Below are 23,476 nucleotides of genomic sequence, written 5' to 3' on the forward strand. Positions count from 1 at the left end.
AGAAGCCAAGGAAGAAATTGGGAGTGGGAAGGATCTTTAAAAAATCATTGGGGCACCTGGGTGGCTCAGTTGGTTAATCATTCGACTTCGGCTCAGGTCATGATCTCACAGTTTGTGGGTTCGGGCCCCGCGTTGGGCTCTGTGCTGACAGCTGGGAGCCTGGAGCCTGCTTCAGATTCTGTGTCTCCCTCTCTCTCTGCCCCTCCCCCACTCGAACTCTGTCTCTTTCAAAAATAAACATCAAAAAGAAAAAAAATCTCCTAAGCTGCTTCAACATGTTACATTGTTACTTCAGTCTCTGAATCTTGGCAGAAGTTGTCGCTAAATGGACATAGACTCAGTATTTCCAGGAGGAAAATTCCAATACTTACGATTCCATTCTAAGGCAGCTGATTTTCCTTTTGCTCTTGACTAATGCATTTTATTTCTAAAACAAAAAACCAAAAGCCAGAACCACTAATTTTTCCCAAAAAGTAGCTTCTATTGAAATTATAATACCACTAATAGCAATGATGTAACTTTTGGGGGGTAAAGGGATTTTAGCTGAGATTTTAAAGAAATAATTTAATTATTTCTACTTGTATTGCGCTTCTGGTTAATGCTTCCTTTCCAGGCTCTATGCTCACTGTCCACAAGATGGCACTGTTGTGTACTGCTAGACGATCCTCCTGGATCGATATTTTCAGAGTATTAAGAATGTTTCCTACAGTTTCAGTTCCTGAAATGCCATTTGCTTCAAACGTCATGAGATAGGAGAGCCATCAGCAGTTATGTCGTTAACTGTTAGACCTATGTCCTAGCACGGTATTTAATGAATGGTACTTACTCAATGTTGACTCAGAAGGAGACTGAGCCTGTGCACAACTACTTCACATTGATGCGGGAGCGTGGGGCGGGCTGACGACAAAGTGCAAGCTAGTGTGCACACGCACACACACACACACACACACACACACCCCACCACCACCACCACCACCAAATGGATGTGGGTGATATTCCTCAGGCACTTCTGGCTGCCCAAGGACAAAGGAAAGAAAACAAATGGCCGATTGATAGAGATCACAGTCATGCAGAACATGGGTCTCCATCAATGCACAAATACCTTACTAAATTACAAGAAAAAGGCAATTGTATCAATAGGCCAACCTCCAGAAGCCTGTAGACTGTTTCCTGGAGCCCCAATATCACCCCTCCATAGTGATACGGGGAACAAAGGCAAGAAGGTAAAATTAAATTTCCTTATAACCTGCAGGCCATTGACAAATACTTGAGGCAAATACAGAATATAACATTTCTCCAGGAACCCCCTAATGTCCTAATGTAAATGCCTTACTAGAGGGAAAACAGCCTTCGCTTGACAATAGCAAGGCCTCAGGTATCTTAGGAGCCCTCTTTAACAGACCAAAGTCCCTTGGGAGGCCTCCCTTTTGACTTTACCTCCCCAACTCCATAGTATAAAACCAGGTATTCTTCACAACCCCAGCGTAGCTCTTCCTGCCCATGGGTCCTGTCCCCATGCTTTAATAAAATCACCTTTTTGCACCAAAGACGTCTTCAAGAATTCTTTCTTGGTTGTCGGCTCCGGACCCCTGCCACCATCACCCCAAAACCTCATCAACATCAGCCAACGCCATGGGAAGGCTGCAGCTCAAACAACTCTCAGAAGTAAGGAAAGCAAGCAGCATGCACTATCTTCCTTTGCCATCTAAGATTTCTTCAATACTCCATTTTTCTTTTCCCTACTTTTACACTGGTTTTGACGACAACGCAGTTCTCTCCAAAGAGGCCTCATGGCCCATCTCCTCAGACACCCGTTTTCCTCTTAATGTGGTTAAATCAGCTATTCTGATCCTAACATAAAACGCAAAATCAGTTACAACAAAAACATGACTGTGGGAGGCATCAATTAATAAAACATAGTCCATGCATATTTTAGGATATGTTGCCAGAAAAACATTCCTGGGCAGTTATTCAAGGTTGAAAAGCCCATGAGGAGAAAGGACTTTGTTGGGGAAAGTGGTGGGTGAGGGAGCACTGTGGTGAGGTCAGAGGTCACTATACCTTTCCTTGCTTCAGTTTCCTCACCCATAAATGAGGAAGGGGTACTGAGCCACCTTCAGGGGCCTCCTAGGTCCAACACAGCCTATGTCCTATACAATTTTTTAATATTATGGCTTATACAATTGTTGTGTAAACACTCAAGGGCCAAGCGGAGAATTCTACATGCTTGCTTCAAAGAGAAAGGAAGAAAAGGATTTTATTTTTATTAAAAAACAATTTTTTTTGATGTTTATTTCTTTTTTGAAAGAGAGAGACAGAATGTGAGTGGGGCCAGGGGCAGAGAGAAAGGGAGACACAGAATCCAAAGCAGGCTCCAGGCTCTGAGGTGTCAGCACAGAGCCCGACATGGGGCTTGAACTCATGAACCATGAGATCATGACCTGAGCCAAAGTTGGACACTTAACTGACTGAGCCACCCAGGTGCCAGAGAAAGAAAAGGATTTTAAACAATTGTGAAATGCCCAGGATTTTTTTAAATTTTGTTTTCATTGGTGTATTTATGGAATAAAAAAATATTCCTCTGTCTTAACTGCTGCTTCAGTTCTCATAGACTGTCAACTTTCCAACGCAATATGAACTGGCATTACATATTCTTTAAAATGTAGTATGAAACCAGATTGGGCAACATTTTTATTTTTAGGCATAGAACGTAAAGTATCAAATTACATCATTTAGTTTATAATGTTAATTAGTTTTTCAGAAACCTGTTTCATTTTATAGACTGCTACAAAACAAAGATAAAGTTGTGAAACCACCATACAGAATCTGAACAAAGTTGATCCAACCTATTCCCCAGTCTTGGAGATTAGCTGGCATCACAGTGACACCCATGAACCACCCAAGTCAACATAATTGAAAAAGACTAGCTCAGTTAGGTCCAGGTCCTGGTGCTACACCGCACGTCAACCAACGTAATCACTAGAAATTAACTCTGTGACACCAGAATGAAAACCAGTAATTCAGAAATCATAAAAAACGTACCATAAATCAAAATCATCATCTGGTAAACAACTTAATTCTGAACTCAGCTTGGGTTATTGAACTAATTTAAAGGAACTAATAAATACACAATCCACACCTGCTTATAATCATAAAGAGAGTTCCAAAAACCCAATTTCAGCACGAAGAGCTCATTTATCTCTGCCTTATCCCCAAACAATAATACCCAAACACTGTGAAGCAAGAGAGTCAGTTACCTATTTATCTATTGGTGACCAACAACAGAACTTTAGTGCTTTGAAGAGTCAGGCCATTTTTATCCTTATTTTAAACAACTAAACGAAGACTTCTGTTATCAGAAGGAGCAATCTGCTGTAAGGGTCTGCCCAAATTCTAAGCACCTGCTTTCTCTGGTCTGGAGGCAGATGGTACATCATAAAAATAAAAGTCATAGGGAAAACGCACAGAAAGATATTCCCTTTAAAACCCTTAAGGAGGCTCTTTTTCCTAAAATCTAATACTATAAATATACATGTTTATGTTAATATCTCAGCTTAGAATTTGGGAACTTGATGCAGGGGCATTTAAAAAGTTTTCTTAGCCTGATTCATATGCATATGTTCACATATTTCCATAGAATGGGAAAACGGCCTTTACTTTAGCTGACTAGCACCTAAACAGGACAATTTATTTTTGAAATTCTAACAAGTATCCTACACAGCAGCAGCTGCTGTCCTATCCTTCAATATTACCACTGACTGCATCTCCGTTAGGTTCTTTTACGGTAACTAAAACACTACCCGGTGGGTATTTGAGTCAACTTGGGCTGCTGGAACAAAATATCATAAACTAGGTGACTTTAACAAGAAATTATTTCTCACAGTTGTGGAGGCCGGTAAGTCCAAGATCAAGGTGCTGGCCTATTAAGCTCCCCTGTGAGTGTCCTCTTCCTGGCTCACAGACAGCCGCCTTCTCACCATAGCCTCAAGATGAGGCCAGAAAGCGAGCTCTGGTGTCTTCCTGTTTCTCAAAAGAACACTGATTCCATCGTGGAGACCCCACCCTCATCATCTGATTACTCCCCAGAGGCCCCACCTCCAAATATCATCACATGGGGGTTAGGGCTAACACATGTACATTTTAGAGAAACACAATCATTCAGTCCATAACAAAGGGATCACTTCATGTATAGTTGCAGGACTTGTATAGACGAAAGAGGCTGTAAGAAATTGGCTTCGTAAGACACGTTTCCACAATAATTATGTAGGTTGGTGCTTCTCAAATTTAGATGCATCAGACTCCCCTGCAGCTTGTTGAAACACAGGTTTCTTGGCCTGAGCCCCAGAGAGTCTGTCTTAGCAGATCTGGGGTGGGATCTGAGAATTTGCATTTCTAACAAGCTCCCAAATGATGCTGATGCTATCTGTCTGAGGTGAGAGCTCCTAAGGCAGGGGTTCCCTTTGGAATGTGAATTTCAGTTATCATACCTGTACTGGCTTCTCAGTACTCATTTTATGCTAAACACTTGAAATGTATCATTTGCTTACACTCAGATGTCGCAGTTACACATGAAAGTGCTTAATAAGCAGATGGGAAGATCTGCTGGCACGGCTTCTTTATGCTGTGAGCGCCCAGGGAGAGTCAATTAATGCTCTATGTGTGATTAGCTAACGTGTGACTTCACAAATCACCAGGATTTGCAAGAATGTCTACTGACATCTTATCCTTACTAATTTTTATCCCGGAATTTAGCTTCAGTCTTTGAAGTTGCTGGATTCTGCTATCTTACATCTATGAGCATACTGCAATGGCTTGAACTGATACCTAACTTTGACAAAAGCTTAATACAAAGCATATGAGCAATGCTTAGTATTTATGTTCAACTCATTTGTCCTATAATCACACTTGGTTAAATTTTAAAGCATAGCTCTGTCACGAAACAGCATCATAATTTTAAGATGTACTTCAAGTACCCTTCGGAGTATAAACATACCTTATTTAGCTTTATAAAATAGTCCAGTCCAGCTTCCAAGGGATTTGTATCACAGTTCATCTAAAAGGGAAGCACACAGTTTTTTAAAAAGCTTTTTTTTTTTTTTAAGCAGGCTCCACACCCAGAATGGAGCCCAACACAGGGCTTTAATTCACAACCCTGAGATCAAGACCTGAGCTGAGATCAAGAGTTGGACACATAACCAACGGGACCATCCAGGTGCCCCTAAAGATTTTATTTTCAAGTAATCTCTATCCCCAACACAGGGCTTGAACTCACAACCCCAAGATCCAGAGTCACATGATCTACTGACTGAGCCACCTAGGTGCCCCTGGAAACACACATTTTAAATCTTAGACGAGTGAAAATCATTTCAGTAACATCACCTTCATATATTATTTTCTTAGGGAAGAGAACACTTTTGGATTGTGAAAATAGATTCTGATAGGAAAATTACAGACTGGTCCCCAGAGGTATTTTTTTTACTCTGAAATTTAAATGTAGTCTGTCAGCAAATACTATTTGAATAGCATATTAGACACTAAAATTCACTTTGTTTCCATGGCTCTTTTACTGATAATAATTTTTTTTAACGTTTATTTATTTTTGAGACAGAGAGAGACAGAGCATGAATGGGGGAGGGTCACAGAGAGAGGAAGACACAGAATCTGAAACAGGCTCCAGGCTCTGAGCAGTCAGCACAGAGCCCGACGCGGGGCTCGAACTCACGGACCGCGAGATCATGACCTGAGCTGAAGTCCGCGGGTTAAGCGACTGAGCCACCCAGGTGCCCTCTTTTACTGATAATAAATATTGGAGGGATAAAATAACATGCTATTCCTCCCTGAAATAAGACTTTACTGTGTTTTTATATAATAATTTTACATAGTTAGGTTTGAAAAATTATTAAGTAATTTACTTATCTTACAATTGGCCAGAAATCAGGACAAGTAGATGAGAAAGCAGATGGTAGGAAATTGGCTTCGACAGAGTTCAGGAAAGAGAAAAGGAAACCGGAGATCGCATCTCAAATCTTTTCATATAAGGTTGAGTAATTACAATATACTTTAAGCTAAAGCCTCTATTTGAGACTAGACCTGCAGTTGATAGTTTTTGTTTTGTTATTACTGTTCCCTTTTGTGCTAAGAGAACTGGTCTAAACTCCATAAAAAGTAGCCAAACTTTTTAAAAGACAACACAGAACTCATATAAATTATATGAGTAATATAAACTTGTTTTATATGCTCTAAAATTTGGTCTCACGTTTCCTAATCAATCTGAGCAACTGTAAACTGATTTTTTTATCTACTGTATTTTCAGATTTTCTCCAGGAAGAAAATAAAACACAGCACAGAAGATTGCTGTAACGCCACTAGAGGGCGTGCTGGCACTGCTGGGAAATCAGAGGGATGTGGGAGGAAGAAACGCCAAGGGAGGGGAGGGCTCAGGGGAGCAACCTCGAGAAAATGAAACGCAGGAGAGTGGAGAAATGGCTAACTCCCAAAGGCTGCATCAGCGGTTCATTCCCTGAGGAGTTTGGGGACAGAGCTGTCCTCTATTTCTCTCCCTGCAGCGGCCTCATCGAAGGCCCCAGGTTAAGGCTGAGAATCCCCCTAGAGAGCGCCTCCCCTGCAAAATAAAACCCGGTAACTTGCCCCAGAGCCCTTGTTCTTTCAGTGACTCCAGGGCACTGCCTCTCCACCTTGTTTCTCCCACGTTTCTGCTCACAGTCTAAATGTCCCAAGGGCCCCCGCTTTCAAACCCACTTTTCCCTCCAATTAAATTCATTCTATCACATGCTAGGCACTTTATCTAATATCTACAGTAACTCCGTAGGATAAAGATTATCTTCATTTTTTAGAATAGTAAACAGAGGCTCTGGAAGGTTAAGTCCATATAGCTAATAAGTGATGGAGGATAAATTCAAACCCAAGAAACCCCACCCTGAAGTATATCTGTTACTACTATCCTTTATGTCACTGCTCAGGCCTCAAACCTCAAGGAACCAACTTCTAAGGAAACAAATAGGAATATGAAAAAAATTAGGTATCCACAGATAGCCTGTCACTGGAGATAAAACAGAACACAGTTTAAACTATAGTTTGGCCACGTTCGTGTTATCTGGACCAAGTTATTTACTGTTTCTTAGTGTGATTATATATAGAATTGGGATGATTTAGATAGCCTCCAACTCCGAACTCCTTGCCCAGAAATCACCAATAATACCATCTTTTTTTTTTTTTAGTTTTTTTTTTTTAATATTTATTTATTTTTGAGAGAGAGAGAGAGAGAGAGAGAGAGACAGAGCATGAGCAGGGGAGGAACAGAGAGAGAAGGAGATACAGAATCTAAAGCAGGCTCCAGGCTCTGAGCTGTCAGCTCAGAGCCTGACTTGGGGCTCAAACCCACCAACTGGGAGATCATGGCCTGAGCTGAGGTGGGACACTTAACCGACTGAGCCACCCAGGCACCCACCAATAATACCGTCTTCAGGAAGAGTTGATAAGGTAAAATAAATCATGCATATGAAAATGGTGTGTAACTTGGTCAGAAACCCTTAGTTCCTGTTATCAATGGTGCAAGTAGGCTGGACCAACACATCCTAGACCACCAACCCTGCTCCTCAGAAAGACACTTTTTCTTGCTATTTCCCCCAAAAGCTACACGATAAGAAGAAAATGGGGATGGGCAACACGACAGACAGAGTAAGAGGAAGAATCTGAAAAGTGCTCCTCAAATACTGTAGGGTCAGCAGGCTCCACTAAAGCAGACACAGCTCCACACAGAGATGGATGTCCAGGGCTCTCTGAAACGCAGGAGGAATTAAAGCAGAATAAACAGTGTGCCATAATTCCACTGAACTTTCAACTGAGAAATGGAGGAGAAAAACATCTTCACTTAATTAAATAGGGTTATCTAATAACACATAGTTTCTCGTATAGTCAGAGCCAACGTTAATGCAATTAAAATTAGCCCTCATACAAAAATCAGATACAGTAAATGAAATTTTAATGAAGTTGCTGGCATTTCAAACCTCTGACCCCCAGGCTCTGAAAGCTTTCTCCAGTCTTAAGGCATTCATGGCGTATGTTCCGAAATTGTCAATTCCCTCCTCCTGGCCTGCATTCATGATAATGTCATAAAGGGCTACAGAATCTTCTCGTCTGTGGTACAGCTCCCAACCCAGCTCACCTGAAACAAACCCACAAGTACCACACTAGGGTAAGAACGGTGATCACCAGGTCTAATGCGCATCAGCTGAAACAAAAATAAATGGAGATTCCACGTATGCAATACAGACATTGCTGAGTTTTAAAAGACCAGTTCACAAAAAAGCTGCAACTACCATACCCACCCCTTTCCCCACAAAGGAGCCTGCCATATCACAGATGCATTCATGCCCCATCCTATCTCCCAGACGGTGGTAACTGGGACACCTTTCCTCATGACACAGAAAGATGTTAATATAGGAATTTATCTGGACTCCTGCCTCAGCTTCATAATGTTATGTGAGTAATTACATATTAGTATGGCTTAGTTTGTCATTACAAAGGGTTCAACGTTTAGAAATCTCAACCCCCAACTCCTTGCTTCCAAATCACAAGTCTTAAAAATATAGGCAACTGACAATTATTCATATGGTCTTTTTTGTGGGATAACCATTATCTCTAATGCTCCCCCATATTCTTCCCCATTTGGTCATATTATTCATCGTTAGAGCTGTGGGTTAAAACCAAATGAAATGAAACCCAACCCAAATAGTCTTGTTTATTTTTTATTCTGCTTATGCTTTATTCTGGTTACCATTTTGCCAAGGTCAGGTGAAAGAAGGAAGGAGAAAGTGTACAGCAGAAGCCCAGAGAAGAGCAATAGCCTTCATACTTTATGCGTTCTCCTTGTTCCCCAATGTTGAGGGCTGATGGTGATGTGTTTTTCAAGGACACCACCAGAACATGAGTAACATGTAATTGAACGAACGCCTGGGCACCAAATACCCTTTCTATGAAAGAGCACGGAGGTCTAGAGGAAGTTGGAAGTGAGCCTACAGCACCAATGGGCAACTGAAGAACATTAATTCATCTCTATTTCAAATACCTACTATGTGCACGATTAGGTGCTATATGAAGAATTCCCTAGTGCACTCAGAGTCTAGAATGAAAGTCTAGAAGCTGCTACATGAAGACTTCCTTAATGCACTTAAAGAGCCTTAGTGGTAATGCCTTAAGACAGGTGCCTGATACATTTAAGATGGTCTCTAGGAGAGATTCTATCTATGGGAGACCACCTTGAATGTTCCTAGATAGAGTCAGCTGACCTGAATACTCTGTCAACCCTTCCAACTATTCTAACAGCTATCCTCCTCCAACTTTTTCATCCATCCTTCCCAGTAGCAGGTAGCTATGAGATTGGAACAACTGGAAATCTGGGAAATGACTCTCCCAGCATAGGAGTGAATAGACTGTAAGAGTTGGACAGGAGAAATCTTCCTCCAAAGTTATACTGACAAAAGTCAGTGTGTATGTGAGCATGCACATGCACATGCATGTGCACAGGTTCATTTCTGGCAGCTTCTTTTGAATTTCAGAGACTTTCTCTTAAATTTTAGAGAATCGTTTTCCAATTCTTACCAGTATAAGATATCCTAATAGCAGTGACAGGAATGTTTGAAACCTTTAAAGACTTGGTCTGAAGAAACTTGAAAACATCATCACTAAGATCTTCAGAGGTCAGTTTCTGAAGAACCTTTCTTGCTTGGGGCCCTGCAATCCCAAGAACTCCAAGCTCATCGGTTATGTTTTGAATTTCAACATCATATCCACCATTGACTGCCTCTTCTTCAATCCATCTGCATTTGAGTCATAAACATTGTGTTAAGTCTTGCTTGAATAACACATGTTGGTAACATATTATTTCTCTGAAGACATGCTCTGTGTCTAGAACTACCAGAAAGTCCCCAGAGTGTCATTTCATATAATAACCTAATTTATTAAGCTGAGGAAACTGAGTCCCAGAGATGTCAAGTGATTCTCTTTAAACCACCCACTCATAAATTTTGGGGGTAATTTTTCACAGTACAGAAGGATCCTTCAATTTAAATAAGCTCTGCCATATAATTCTTTTAAAGAGTGACAGCCCTATTGCATTTAAACTAATGATTCAATCTTCAAAAATTAATTTAAACCCAAATTTTCTCTAATACCTATACATGGAGGCACATTTGTGCTGCTAAAGGTTAATAATGTGCCTGCCACCAGACACCTAACTGCTTTGGCAATCACAAGGAAACGATAGAAACTCTAAAGACTGGTTTCAATTTCTAAGTCTTGATGAGTTATTGGAACCCAGTCTTAGGGTTTGTTTATAGTTTATTGAGTAGTCCCTGGAGCTACATGAAATGATCATCTGGATTTACACAAAGCTAGCTACTAAGATACATCTTGGATTGGTGGATATCATTGGCATCGTTTTACAGCCAGAGCGAGGATCTCAGAGCAAGACATTTATTAAAAATTAATGTTCCAAATATTTTTGGAATACTAAAAACTACAGATTTTATAGTAGACTAAATCACAGACTAAAGATTCATGTGAAGGATTGACCTGGCAGCTCAAAGACTTAGATCTAGCTGTGGGCCAGAGGGCACAAGGCACAGCAAAGGAGGAAGATAACCCAGGGAGGCAGCTCACTGAAGTGCACTGAATGTGGGCATCAGAATCAAAAGGACTGGCTTAAGCAAGTTACTTTAACCCAAACTTCAGTTTCCTCACATGAAAATGGGAATAATATATACCTTGAAGATATGTCTATTAAGAGGATTAACTGAGATAATGTCTAAAAGGAGTTCTGACACATTGATAATGCCTAATAATCAGGAGTTAATATTAGAACCAGTAAACCCTATGGATGAATTACCTTTTGGAGGAGTGGGGACAGGGTCCCTCACTCCAAATAATTTCCTATAAAAGACACGAAGTTTATTGGAAAGAATACGGTTTGAGAATTTAAGTTGTACTTTCAACTATTGGCAAAAGAAAAGCTCAGTGAAAGTTTAGATCAATATATAATTCATATAAAATTTTCTTATTAGCTGTGCACTTACCTAAGATCATGAAGCTCGGATCCAGAACCAGTTATTAGTAGAAATTCCCCAGGAGTTTGGTGAGAAACAGTCAATTCAGCATACACTCGACCTTTTGGTGTCAACATGTGACTTATATTTGTAAAACCCACCTACACAAAAGAATTTAAAATTACCTCAATATAAAATTTAAATCTTACATATCCTTTTAGCACAACATGGAAATAAACAAGTGTCAGTGAAACGTATCTGAATCTTATCATTTATATCAATCGTGTGAACTATCTTTAAACCTAAACCCAAGATTAATTTTGGGTAATTATAATTATTTGTCATCAAAATTACACTTCAGTCAATTTTGCAGTTCTCTATTGACAGGATTTAGCAAAGTCATAGAGTCCTTGGATGACAATTGTAATTAGAAAATCAGCTAGAATATTTATTCATGGTCTGTTGAAGAGCTATAGCATTCATACAGAAACCATTAGGTGGACTAAAATAACATACTGGGTTTTTTTGTTTTTGTTTTTTTGTTTTTGTTTTAAATGAGAGGATAGATGGGGTGCCTAGATGGCTCAGTCAGATAAGCACCCAACTCTTGATTTCAATTCAGGTCACGATCTCAGGGTTGGTGAGTCTGAGCTCCACATCAGGCTCCGGGCTGACGGCATGGAACCTGCTTGGGATTCTCTGTCCCTCTCTCTGCCCCTCCCTCACTCACTCGCACACACAAACTCTCAAAATAAAATAAACTTTAAAATAAATAAATAAATAAATAAATAAATAAATAAATAAATAAATTTTAAGAATGAGGGTTCCCTGGGTGGCTCAGTTAAGCATTCAACTTCCACTCAGGTCATGATCTCACAGTTTGTGAGTTCAAGCCCTGCACTGTGCTCTCTGCTATCAGTGCAGAGCCCACTTCAGAAACTTTGTCCCCTCTCTCTCTGCTCCCCCCTCCCCTCAAAAATAAACAATAGAAACATTTTAGGAAATTTAAAAATGAGAGGATGGAGAATTAAGCAGGCAGGAATCCTGAACCTTGTACCCATATAAGGTTATTTACCTTTGGAATGACATTTGCAAAGAGATGGTCCAACAATCTAACAGAGTCTTGGCCTTTGATGTTAAACTTGCCAAATGGTGACAGGTCAATAACCCCTACGCTTTGCATAACCTGTTTATACTCAGATCCCACAGGCTCAAACCAGTTTGTGCGGCGAAAACTTGGCCTAAAACACAATGTTTGTGGTAAAACAACTGTCATTCATTTTCAGAAAATTACAGAGTATTTTATTTTAATAAACCCTATTGATCTAGAAAATCCTATTTGGGAAAAGAAGTAACATCTAAAATTCTGTTCTCTGAATGATACATATATGGTAGAAGCTGATTTTTTAAAATTACTCTTCTATTCCTTTGACCCATTTTGTAGTGAACGAAGTATTAATTAACTAGAAATTAAGATAGGACATGTGGGCTTTCAGATCTGGAGGAAAGCATAGAAGTCTACCAGCCCTGAGGTTTTCAATCTTGGTTGAATATTAGAATCACCTGGGGAGCATTTAAAAAAATACCCATTTTCTGGACCTAATTAAGTCAGAATAGAACGGGGTAGAGCTATCTTGTCCAGTGCTTCTCAAACACTCATGCAACTGTACATCACTTACAAATGTTAAAATGCAGGTTCTAATGTAGCAGGTCTGGGGTGGAGACCTATATCCTGCATTCTAACAGTCTCCCAAGTGATGTTCATGTTGTTAGAAGCAAGAACCTGGTCCAACATCTGCATTTTTTTAGAGAAAAGGTACAAGGTGACTTCCAGGGCCTTTGTCTTAGTAAATGCCAGAGCTTGGCCTGGAACAAAAGTCTACTGACTCATTCACGGTTCTTCCCACTCGGCAAAGTCAACTTCTAATGTGGTATTTTAACTGCAGAGCAGAATTCTGTCTGATAAATGAGTTTTCAGTTGTTTAATTATTCAAATAATGGAAGGAACAGGTCAGATCCAAAGAGCAAAGGTGAAGAACAGATTTGGCATTTATCCAAGTCGTTTAGGAAAAACCAAACCAGTATTTTGCCCCCAGATAATCTAGACTTTCTACTGAGCCCAAATTCATTAATCAACAACTGGGCCTCTACTATACTTTGTACCATTTAGATCTGGTCTTAAAGTAGACATCAAAACCTGTTTAGTAAGCAAAATGACAAGTCCAAAAAAAAAAAAAAAAAAAAAAAGAGGTAACAATTTCTGGATTTGCTATTTGTTTTCTCTTGGTTTATGGATTCTCATGAGAAAAAAATATATAAGCATTATTAACCCCAAATGACAACAATGGCTCAAAATCCAAGTATAACAATGGTAACAACACTAGAAGAATTCAGAGGATTGTTTCAGTGACATGCTTTATGCTTTAGCTTAACCTAACATGCTAAGTAAATGATCCTTTCCCCTAATTTATCAATGGTACATATATTTTGCATGACTCAGTGCACACATACTAGAAAGCAGTTGCTGTGAACTATCTTTGATAAATAGAAAATCCATATTTCTAGACTATTTCCATACAACGTGATTCGACCAGGCATCCTAAAGCAAGACACATCTTTAGGAGCCACCTGAAGCCATGTGGGGATCAAGAGGGGATGGGGAAGGTTCCCCTGAGCTCCTGGAAAATGCCAAGTGGAGGCTTCACCTGAGCTGGCTGTAGGACTCTGGAGGCCACATGGGTCCTAGAGATGTGAGCCAATGTCACGTGGGATAGACTAATGCCTCCATTGCCAGAAAATCATTTTTGTAGGAAAAGGCTCAATGCTCTTTGGAAAGGGTGGAGTGACTTCTTTGGGGGCGCAGGGGCAGCGCTTCTCCGACATCCCTCGATTCAACTTCCAAAATTGCGTTCTACATTCAGAGCCACAGGCAGGTCATGCCATTCACTTACCTATACCGAGTATCCTGGCCTGGTTTGTAGAACCAGTGTGGCTGCTCCCAGCCTGCATGGAACCCCATGGAACACTTAGACTCCAGGATTTTATAAAGCCCACTGACTCGCTGAGTTGGTCTCCCGGCAAATCGCTCTTCTTTAGGATAACCAACTGAAAAAGGAAAACTAGTACCTAAGTACCATATAACCAAAACTGTAAAAAACTTCAAAGGGATTCAGAAAGTAGAAAACATAGTTCTTAACATCCAGAAGCACATATATGTATGAAATTTATGTAAAAGATGGTAACTAGCTTTCTTGGGGTGAACATTTCACAATGTTCCCAAATGTCAAATCACAGGGCGCCTGGGTGGCTCCGTCAGTTAAGCGTCAGACTCTTGATCTTGGCTCAGTCATGATCTCAGGGTTCATGGGATCCAGCTGCTCTCGTGAGGCTCTGCACTGGCATCAGGGAGCCTGCTTGGGATTCTCTCTCTCCTCTGTCTCTTCTTCCCCTGCTCCCACAGGCAACCATATGTGTTCTTTCTCTCTCTCTCTCTCTCTCTCTCTCTCTCTCTCTCAATCTCTCTCTCTCAAAATAAATAAATTAATTTTTAAAAAAGTCAAATCACTATGTTGTACAGCTAAAACTAACATAATATATACTTCAATTTTTAAAAATTATGTAAAAAAAGCCAGACTGTCATTCATATAGCTATCCAAGGATAAAGTAAAAGTAAATTTAAAACTTAAAATCACTTGGGGGGAGAAAAAAAGCAACTTAAAATCACTTGGGGCGCCTGTGTGGCTCAGTCAGTTAAGCATCCGACTTCAGCTCAGGTCATGATTTTGTAGTCTGTGAGTTCGAGCCTTGTGCTGACAGCTCAGAGCCCGGAGCCTTGTTCAGATTCTGGGTCTCCCTCTTTCTCTGTCCTTCCTCAGCTCATGCTCTGTCTGTCTGTCCATCTGTCTGTCTGTCTGTCTCTCTCTCTCTGTCTCAAAAATAAACAAACATTAAAAAAAATTTAAAAACTTGAAATCACGGAAGCACTCCACACATTAAATATACAAACTCATGTAAGATTCCTTCTTGTGTCTTAGAGGCATAATGCTTATTAGAATCCCTAAGTACTCCCACCACAAAGCACAGAATAACAAAGATCTAAAATCAGAGGCGCTGCAGGTCAATTCTGTACACACTTTACAGACAATAGTAAATTTGCACTTTACCTATATTGTTGAATCCATATGACTCTCTTGCTTTGGCCTCAGTGTACTGAGTTGTTGTCCATTTGCCATAGCGATTAGGATCCAATTCTATCAGATCAAAAGGAGGTTCTCCATGCAGGATCCAGTCACTGAGATATTTCCCTACCCCACCGGCGTGGATTATGCCGTATCTTTCAAATACAGAGATAAACACCCTGTTATGAACACATGTTGTTTTCCAATAATGAAACATGTCCAACTCTTCTACAGGGCCTCCAAGTTGGAGTGTTCTGTGATCTTCAGAGCAGACAGTCAACATAATGCTTATACTATAGTTTTTTTCCTCGGGAAAAATACATGTTTGGGCATCCAAATTAAATGTACCTGACTTGATAGCTAGTTTGTTTCCACAGTTTCAAGAGACGCATACCTGCAAAATAGCCTACAACTCTTAGCTAGAAAAGATGCTCACTTTAGGAAAATGGAGGAAAGGAAGAAAAGAGGAAGATGTGGTTATCTTAGCAGCCCTTCTGATCTAGAATTATCCTGACTGATGGGAACCTTGCAGGAGAAACCGTACACTGCCCAGTGACACATCTCTTCTCAGACTCAACTTAGTTCAGGTCCCCTTAGGCGATGACCTCTGTGCAAGGACCTTGAATCTTTATCTTAGAAGCATTCAGAGGAAGAGGCACTCACCCAGGGGCTTGTGGGGAGGAGAGAAAAGGAACACTGTCCCCTGTGTTTTGCAACTAATGGGTCACTTGGTGATGAGGGTAGTCTTGTTGTCCATTTCTATATGATGATGCTTTAAAACCAAGAACATCACTGTGGCAAATCAGTTGCTATCAGATGAAGGATTCACAGTTTAACATTGGCCATGTGCAGTACTAACCACTCCCTTTTGCCTAGTGAAGGACTTTCCTATAGGTTTATCTGTGGTTTAAGTCAAGACAAGCTTCTGAGGAATGAGATGAGCAGAAAGTCATGTGGGGGATGACCAAGAAACGGAGCTACATGAGCAGACCTCAAAATGCAAGAAATTCCAGTATCCTGAATGACCACAAGTTAACAGCCAGACTCACGGTTCTAAGAGCTTGGGAGCACCTGAGCAAAGACTTTAAATGTTAACTATTTTCCCACAAGATACCAGTTTTGCTATTTAACAAAAATGAATGACTAAATTTGTTACGAGGATATTTCTCAAGTAGAATAAAAAGGCGACAATTTATATACTTCTCCGAATAGTTAAAAAAAAAAAAAAAGACATTGGTCATCCAAATCACCCACAAACAATCTCACTAAGTTTCAAGAAAGCAAGAAAAATTATTGAATGTATGCTTAAAATTCACTTAACCAGGCCCAATGTATGATATACAAAAGCTGTCATTTTTGAGATCTAGAGATACTGTTGATAAGACTTGAAATTGTGTAAAGTTTTATTGACATTTATTGAGTGCTTGCTATTTGCCAGGCATTGTTTCCACCTAACATGTACCAGATGATTTATTCTTTAGCAATTTTATTTTACCACTGGGAAAGCCAGTCCCCACTTAGCGATTAAATAAGGTCACACTGCAATAAAGGTCAGGATACAGACTCCATCAACTGGCTTCGGCATACACTCTCTCTTACTGAACTTTACCTCTTCAACAGTTCCCAATTTTCAGCCAAGGCACACATGACAGACAGCATTCACATCCTTGACAGGCTCTTGGGAATAGCCAGGACTGTGCTTGGTTTCCTGTGGCCTCACTGCTACGCCATTATGTTCTTTCCCTTTCAGTAGTGTATATGAGCTAACAAATGGGGCTGAGTGCTGTCAATTGGGGAGAATCCTGAATCAAGGATAATTTGTTTTCAAAAAGTGTTTACTTTACAAACTTCAGCTCTCTAACCATTAACAAGCTATGTGTCAAATGCCACACTACTGAGTGTTATGAAACATGCATTGAGAGCCCCTGGCTTAGTAGTTAAAAGCAAGCATAAAGTAAGAGAGTTCTGGGTATGATTTCACTCCTGCCAGTACTAGCTGTGTAACCATGGGCAAGTTGTGTGACCACCCTGAGCTTTAGTCTTCTTTCATGCACACTTCCTTTATGGTTCTAGTGGAGAACATTGGCATGACATTGAAAGCACATAGTAGACCAGCAATGCATGCTTGCTGTTAGGCCCCTATATAACTAGTAACAGAGTATGCCTATGCCCAGTTGATAAGATTTTCATACCAAGTAATTTGTGTGGCATGGAAGTAGAAGGGAACTTAATAAGGAAAGGAGAGTTAGGTTCTTCTGTCGCTAACATTAATCTGTAGAACCCGCTTCTAAATGGCCCAGTGACTATGCTTTTTGAGTGTTTGTGTCTGCTTTTCAGGATAACTCCGTTAAACTGTCAGATGTTATATCTTACAGCACTCTCCCCTCCTTAAGTTTCCTGTTTATAATGTGCTCTAAGCCAAGAAAACTAGATTCAATTCAATACAATCCATTAAACATGCTGGTTGACATGGTGTCACCTAGAAGCAAAAAACCTTTTGTTAGAATTGTGACAAAACAAAAGTAAAAGAGTTTTGACTGAGGGTGATCTGTGAGTAAGGTAAATGAGCACTGGCATATATGTACACAGGTTGCAAGTTCCCCACGTTCTCTGGACGGTTGTATCAGAATAACAGACAACATTGAAATGCAGATCCTGGGCCTCTCCCCAGACCACTGATTCAGAACCTATAGAAGTAGTGTCTGGGAATCCATTTGCTTATAGTTTTCCAATTCAACACAACTTCATGGGTTCTCCTGACAAATAGGAATTACACAGATACGATGTAAAGGAGGATGAAGCATACATAAGTGACTAATCACAAGGTTGAGATTCTTTTTTAACATGGGCATGTGATTCTCCTGCTCAGCCAGGTATGGAAACCACTAGCCTCCAGAACCAGGGAATGGATCACTGATGCAAGCCAGCAGGGGCAGCCAATGTAAGCATTCCATTTTACATAAGAAATATCTTAGCAAGATAGCAACAAGTCCTTTGTTCAGACCAAATCTGTCAGAGTGTGAGGCACTTTGCCTGCCCCCCACCTGTCATCTTCCCTATCCATCTCCCAACATCTACAACCTGGGAAAATTACCCAGAACAATCAGAGCAGGAATGCAACATTAGCCCCATGCAAGTACATACAATTTCTAGGTAATAAGTAACTGGTGTTCTAAAGAAATCAACTTCCTAATTTCCTTGGCAAGTAGTAACAGATGCTCCATTAAAATATAAATATAATAAGGCCAGGGATACTGTCTGCTTGTTCAGAGCATGGCTTGTGGTCAATGATCCACATATTTTCATTGACTAAATCAATAATTCTATGATTCAGCCAACTGCAGAATCAAAAATAATAAAGACCTAGGAATGCATTTAGCAAAAGAAGTGCAAACTTGTACTCTAAAAACTACAAATCATTGCTGAAAGAAATTTTAAAAGACTGAGCCTGGGTGGCTCAGTCAGTTGAGCATTGACTTCAGCTCAGGTCATGATTTCATGGTTAGTGAGTTTGAGCGCTGCACTGGGCTCTGTGCTGACAGCTCAGAGCCTGGAGCCTGCTTCAGATTGTGTCTCACTCTCTCTATTCCTCCCCTGCTCCTGCTCTGTCTCTCAAAATAAATAAAAATTTAAAAAAATTTAAAAATAAATAAATAAATAAATAAAAGATCTAAATAAATGGAAAGACATCCCATGTCCATGAATTGGACTTAATACTGTTATAACAATACTCTCCAAATTGATCTACAAATTTAATGCAATACCTATCAAAACCCTAGGTGGCTTCTTTGCAGAAATTGACAAACTGGTCCTAAAAATTGCATGAAAATTTAAGGGACCCAAAGTAGCCAAAACAATCTTGAAAAAGAGCAAAAGTTCACACTTCCCAATTTCAGAACTTACTACAAACCTATAGTAATCTAAACAGTGTGGGGGTGCCTGGTGGCTTAGTCAGTTAAGCATCTGACCCTTGATTTCAGCTCAGGTGGTGATCTCATGGTTCGTGAGATAGAGCCCTGTGTGGGGCTCTGTGCTGACAGTGCAGAGCCTGCTTGGGATTCTGTCCCTCCCTCCCTTTCTCTCTCTCTCTCTCTCTCTCTCTCTCTCTCTCTCTCTGCCCCTCCCCCACTCACATGCATGCAAGTACTCTCTCTCTTTCAAAATAAACGCTAAAAAAAAAAAAAAATGTGGTAATGGCAGAATTGGAAGTCCAGAAATAAACCCATACACATATGGTGAAATGACTTTTGTCAAGGATGTTGTGGTATAATAAAAAATAAATATTTGGTCTTTGTCCCCGATTTTTGGCACAGAGCTCCTAAAACCTCTGGAATTTATAGTCTTTGTATGCTAATGAGATGACTCAAGGTGGAGTGAGTGATACCTGGGGGCTTAAATAGGGGCTGGTTCAAGAAGTTGAATCATCAATAGTCGATGATTTCATCAATTATGCCTATGTAATTAAACCTCCATAAAAACCCCTAAATGAGAGACTTCAAAGAGCTTTCAGGTTCTGAACGCACTGATGTGCTAGGAAGGTGGTGTGTCAAAGAGGGCATGAAAACTCTGTGCCACACTCCTCCCCCTCACACCTCACCCTGTGCATCTCTTCCATTTGGCTGTTCCTCAGTTGTATACTTTATAATAAATGGGTAAAAGGAAGTGTTTTCCTGATTTCTGTAAGCCATCCTAGTGAACTGTCAAGCCTGAAAAGGGGGTTGTAGGAACTCTCAAAGTTACAGCCAGTCAGAAGTATAGGTGATCCCTGGAGTTGCAACTGGTATCTGAAGTGGAGGCAGTTTTGTGGGACTGAGTCGTTAACCACTAACTCTGGAAGTTAAGATCAGAATTCAATTGAATTGTTGGACACCCAGTTGGTGTCAGAGAATTAGAAAATTGAAAAATTGAATGTGGGTATCAGAAGTGGTATCAGAAAAAAGATATCACAGAAGCCAACATAATTCAATGAGCAAAGAACAGTCTTTTCAACAAACAGTGCTGAGACAACTGGCTATGCACAAAAGAATGAAGTTGGACCCCTACCTCACATCATATACAAAAATTAACTCAAAATTGATCAAAGATTTAAATGAAAGAATTAAAACTATAAACTCTTAGAAGAAAACATAGGTATGAATCTTTATGAATTTGGACTGGAAAATGGTTTCTTATATATGAACTACATGCTAAAAAAAAGAAAAAATATGCATTCTGGACTTCATCAAAATTAAAAACCTTCATGCTTCAATGGACACCATTAAAAAAGTGAAAAGACAGCCCACAGAATGAAAGGAAAAAATTGCAAATCATGTATCTGATAAAGGTCTTATGTCTAGAACATATAAAGAACTCCTACAACTCAACAGTAGAAAGACAAATAATTTTTTTAATGGGCAAAGTATATGAATAAGCATTCCTCTAAAGAAGATATTCAAGTAATGTACACGAGAAACACTCCTACATACACATGCCTGCACACGGATACTATTGGTGATTACCTAAACCCTCAGTTACTTTATACCTTACAGGTCCTCTGTCTCCATCTGGTTTTCTCCCTCTGGATGTCCCAAAGATATCAACTTAACACTTCAAACCCAACCTTTCAAAAATGAAACTCATAGTTTTCCTGATTCTCTGTCCCCATGGCCCCAGCATCCAACCAGGGGTCAAGTTAGAAAGTTAGCCATCGTTTGCTTTTTTTCTCTTCCTCAAGACCTAATGCAATCAATCATCAAGTCTAAATAATTTTATCTCCTATCTCTCAGTCCCTGCTGCTGCTCCCTCAGTTCAGACCACAGCCCCTCTACTGTACTGGCAGAACAGCACCCCAAGCAGTCACACACCTCTGGCCGGACCTCACTGCCTTGTTTTTAGCTGTAGCCCAGTGCCTAGCAAAGAGACCTTGTACAGAGCTGGCAAACATGAGATATTAGTTGAATACATGGCCAAATAAAATGGAGAAGAAAAATAGAATATTAGAAGCTGTGATCTGATAGTAAAGTGGGCTTGACATTAATATTCAACAAATTAATGGGACATATATTAAGGATGAAGCATCAAATGGGTAACAGAATCGTAAATAGTAAGCAACCTGAGGAATCATTAAGAAACAAATTATGTTGGATAAACCTGAATTATGGTGAAAAAGGCATCATATACGTTATTCATTTGATACTTGGTATTATGTTTGTCACACTGTGTTATGAAAACAGCCTTGTAAAATTGGGGCAAATTGACCAATATGAACATACACAGCATGAAAAGAGACAGGAATAATGGAAATGGCAGGAAATATGCGAAGAGAGGTTTCCAGGAAATCACTGCCCTTCTATGTGATCATCTTTAAAATCTATACAAGTGATTAAACCATTATACAGTCAGGATTTTAAAAGTGAATTAAAAAAAATTTTTTTAATGTTTATTTATTATTTTTAAGAGACACAGAGAGAGACAGAGCGAGCCGGGTTAGGGCAGAGAGAGAGGGAGACACAGAATCTGAAGCAGGCTCCAGGATCTGAGCTGTCAGCACAGAGCCCAACATGGGGCTCAAACCCACCAACTGCGAGATTGTGACCTGAGCTGAAGTCAGACACTTAATTGACTGAGCCACCCAGGCACCCGAAGATTGAAATATCTTATTCCTCATATCTCAATGGTCATTTAAGGAAGAAAACTCTCTGCCCTTCTCTCATTTTCCATTTTGGACTAAGATTACGAGACAAGACTTATCTATAATACTTGACTCTATTAAAAAAGATACTTGACTCTATAATAAATGTTGAATTAAATGGAGATACTCAGAGTTCTTGGGTGGCTCAGTCAGTTGAACACCCGACTCTTGATTTCAGCTCAGATCATGGGATAGAACCTCACATCAGGCTCCATGCTTGGCGTGAAGCCCACTTGGGATTCTCTTTCTCTCTCCCTCTGTCCCTCTCCCTCACTTGTGCTCTCTCTCTTGAAAATTAAAATAAAATAAAATAAAATAAAATAAAATAAAATAAAATAAAATAATAAAAGAGATACTTACCCAAAGCCTATAGCCACCCAGTAGTTTCTGACTCCCTGATGGGGACCCACCATAGGCAGAATGTCAGGAGAATAGGTGATAGGACCATTGACGATATTGATGATATCAGCCTTTTTCAAGACTGGAACCATTTCCATGGCAGCTTCCACATGTTCCATAATTCGGTCAAGATCAGACTCAAAGAGCTCCTTTCCAAACCCTGAAGAGACATACCATTGTGGTCAGGATGCCACAATTGCCCTGACAGGTATTCCAAAGTGACTTAAGTCTGAATCAGTTTACATTTAAAGATGGTCTTATGGAAGGTACTTCTTCTTTTTTTTTTAAGTCTAAACTTAATATTCACTATCAACAGATAAGTACCCATCACATTTCTGAGAATAATAATTTATTTTTGTTGAAATAATAAAATCATGAAAGTTAATCCTCTTAATTAATAATAAATATAAATCTAGGTATATCAACAGTTTTCAACATGTAAACCAATCATAATTTTAAAAAACAAACAGTAACTGGTTTGTCAAGAGAGAACTTTTATCTTTTAATTAACCCTAAAAGTCTGATCTATCCTCCCAGTTAAGGGCAAATGGGAGCTTGCAAAGTCATGTCAGGACACAGGGCATAAACAGAAAACTACTCCAGGATCTAGAATAATGGATGCTAGATGCCTTTTAGCTCTCAGCACAGAAAGAATGGCATGGAGGCCTCCTGCCTCACGCCCGCTCCCATACGTAATTGAGAGCTAGATTCGTAGAAAAGAGTCAGGGTCTTGAAACACATTAATTTCCTCATTCGTAAAAGGTACTGTGATTGAAGCCACAGATGAGCCTCTAAAAGAACTTCTCCGCCAATACTGGTGACTTTCCCACACAGCAGTCAGCCAGCTTCTTGTTCCTCCTGTGAAAAGCATGTTGGGTTAGTTGCACAGAGGCCTGCAGATCACGAGGGTTGGACCAGGACATGTACGCGCCCAGGGCCAGCTAACAATCTGGCTCTCCCTCCAACTTGGAATTTGGAAATTGAAATATTTGTTCAACATTTATTTGGAAGATGGGGTGCCTGGGTGGCTTGGTCGGTTGAGCATCCGACTTCGGCTCAGGGCATGATCTCACGGTTTGTGAGTTCCAGCCCCGCATCAGGCTCTGTGCTGACAGCTCAGAGACTGGAGCCTGCTTCGGATTCTGTGTTTCCCTCTCTCTCCACAC

At 40.1% G+C, this 23,476-nt stretch overlaps 1 protein-coding gene across 1 annotated transcript in view; it reads right to left on the reverse strand.

Annotated features, from left to right (window-relative positions):
- The window catches only part of DMGDH (dimethylglycine dehydrogenase), a 69,027-nt gene that overhangs the window by 21,741 nt on the left and 23,810 nt on the right, over nucleotides 1-23,476 (reverse strand). The window contains exons 7-14 of the mRNA XM_043592778.1: nucleotides 22,272-22,470; nucleotides 15,227-15,396; nucleotides 14,015-14,168; nucleotides 12,139-12,304; nucleotides 11,094-11,224; nucleotides 9,622-9,839; nucleotides 8,028-8,185; nucleotides 4,994-5,053 (exon numbers count right to left, since the gene is read on the reverse strand). Coding sequence (XP_043448713.1) covers nucleotides 4,994-5,053; nucleotides 8,028-8,185; nucleotides 9,622-9,839; nucleotides 11,094-11,224; nucleotides 12,139-12,304; nucleotides 14,015-14,168; nucleotides 15,227-15,396; nucleotides 22,272-22,470 — 1,256 coding nt within the window. The remainder of the gene's footprint in view (nucleotides 1-4,993; nucleotides 5,054-8,027; nucleotides 8,186-9,621; nucleotides 9,840-11,093; nucleotides 11,225-12,138; nucleotides 12,305-14,014; nucleotides 14,169-15,226; nucleotides 15,397-22,271; nucleotides 22,471-23,476) is intronic.

This window comes from Prionailurus bengalensis, chromosome A1 (assembly GCF_016509475.1).
Source record: "Prionailurus bengalensis isolate Pbe53 chromosome A1, Fcat_Pben_1.1_paternal_pri, whole genome shotgun sequence".
Classification (NCBI taxonomy): Eukaryota; Metazoa; Chordata; class Mammalia; order Carnivora; family Felidae; genus Prionailurus; species Prionailurus bengalensis.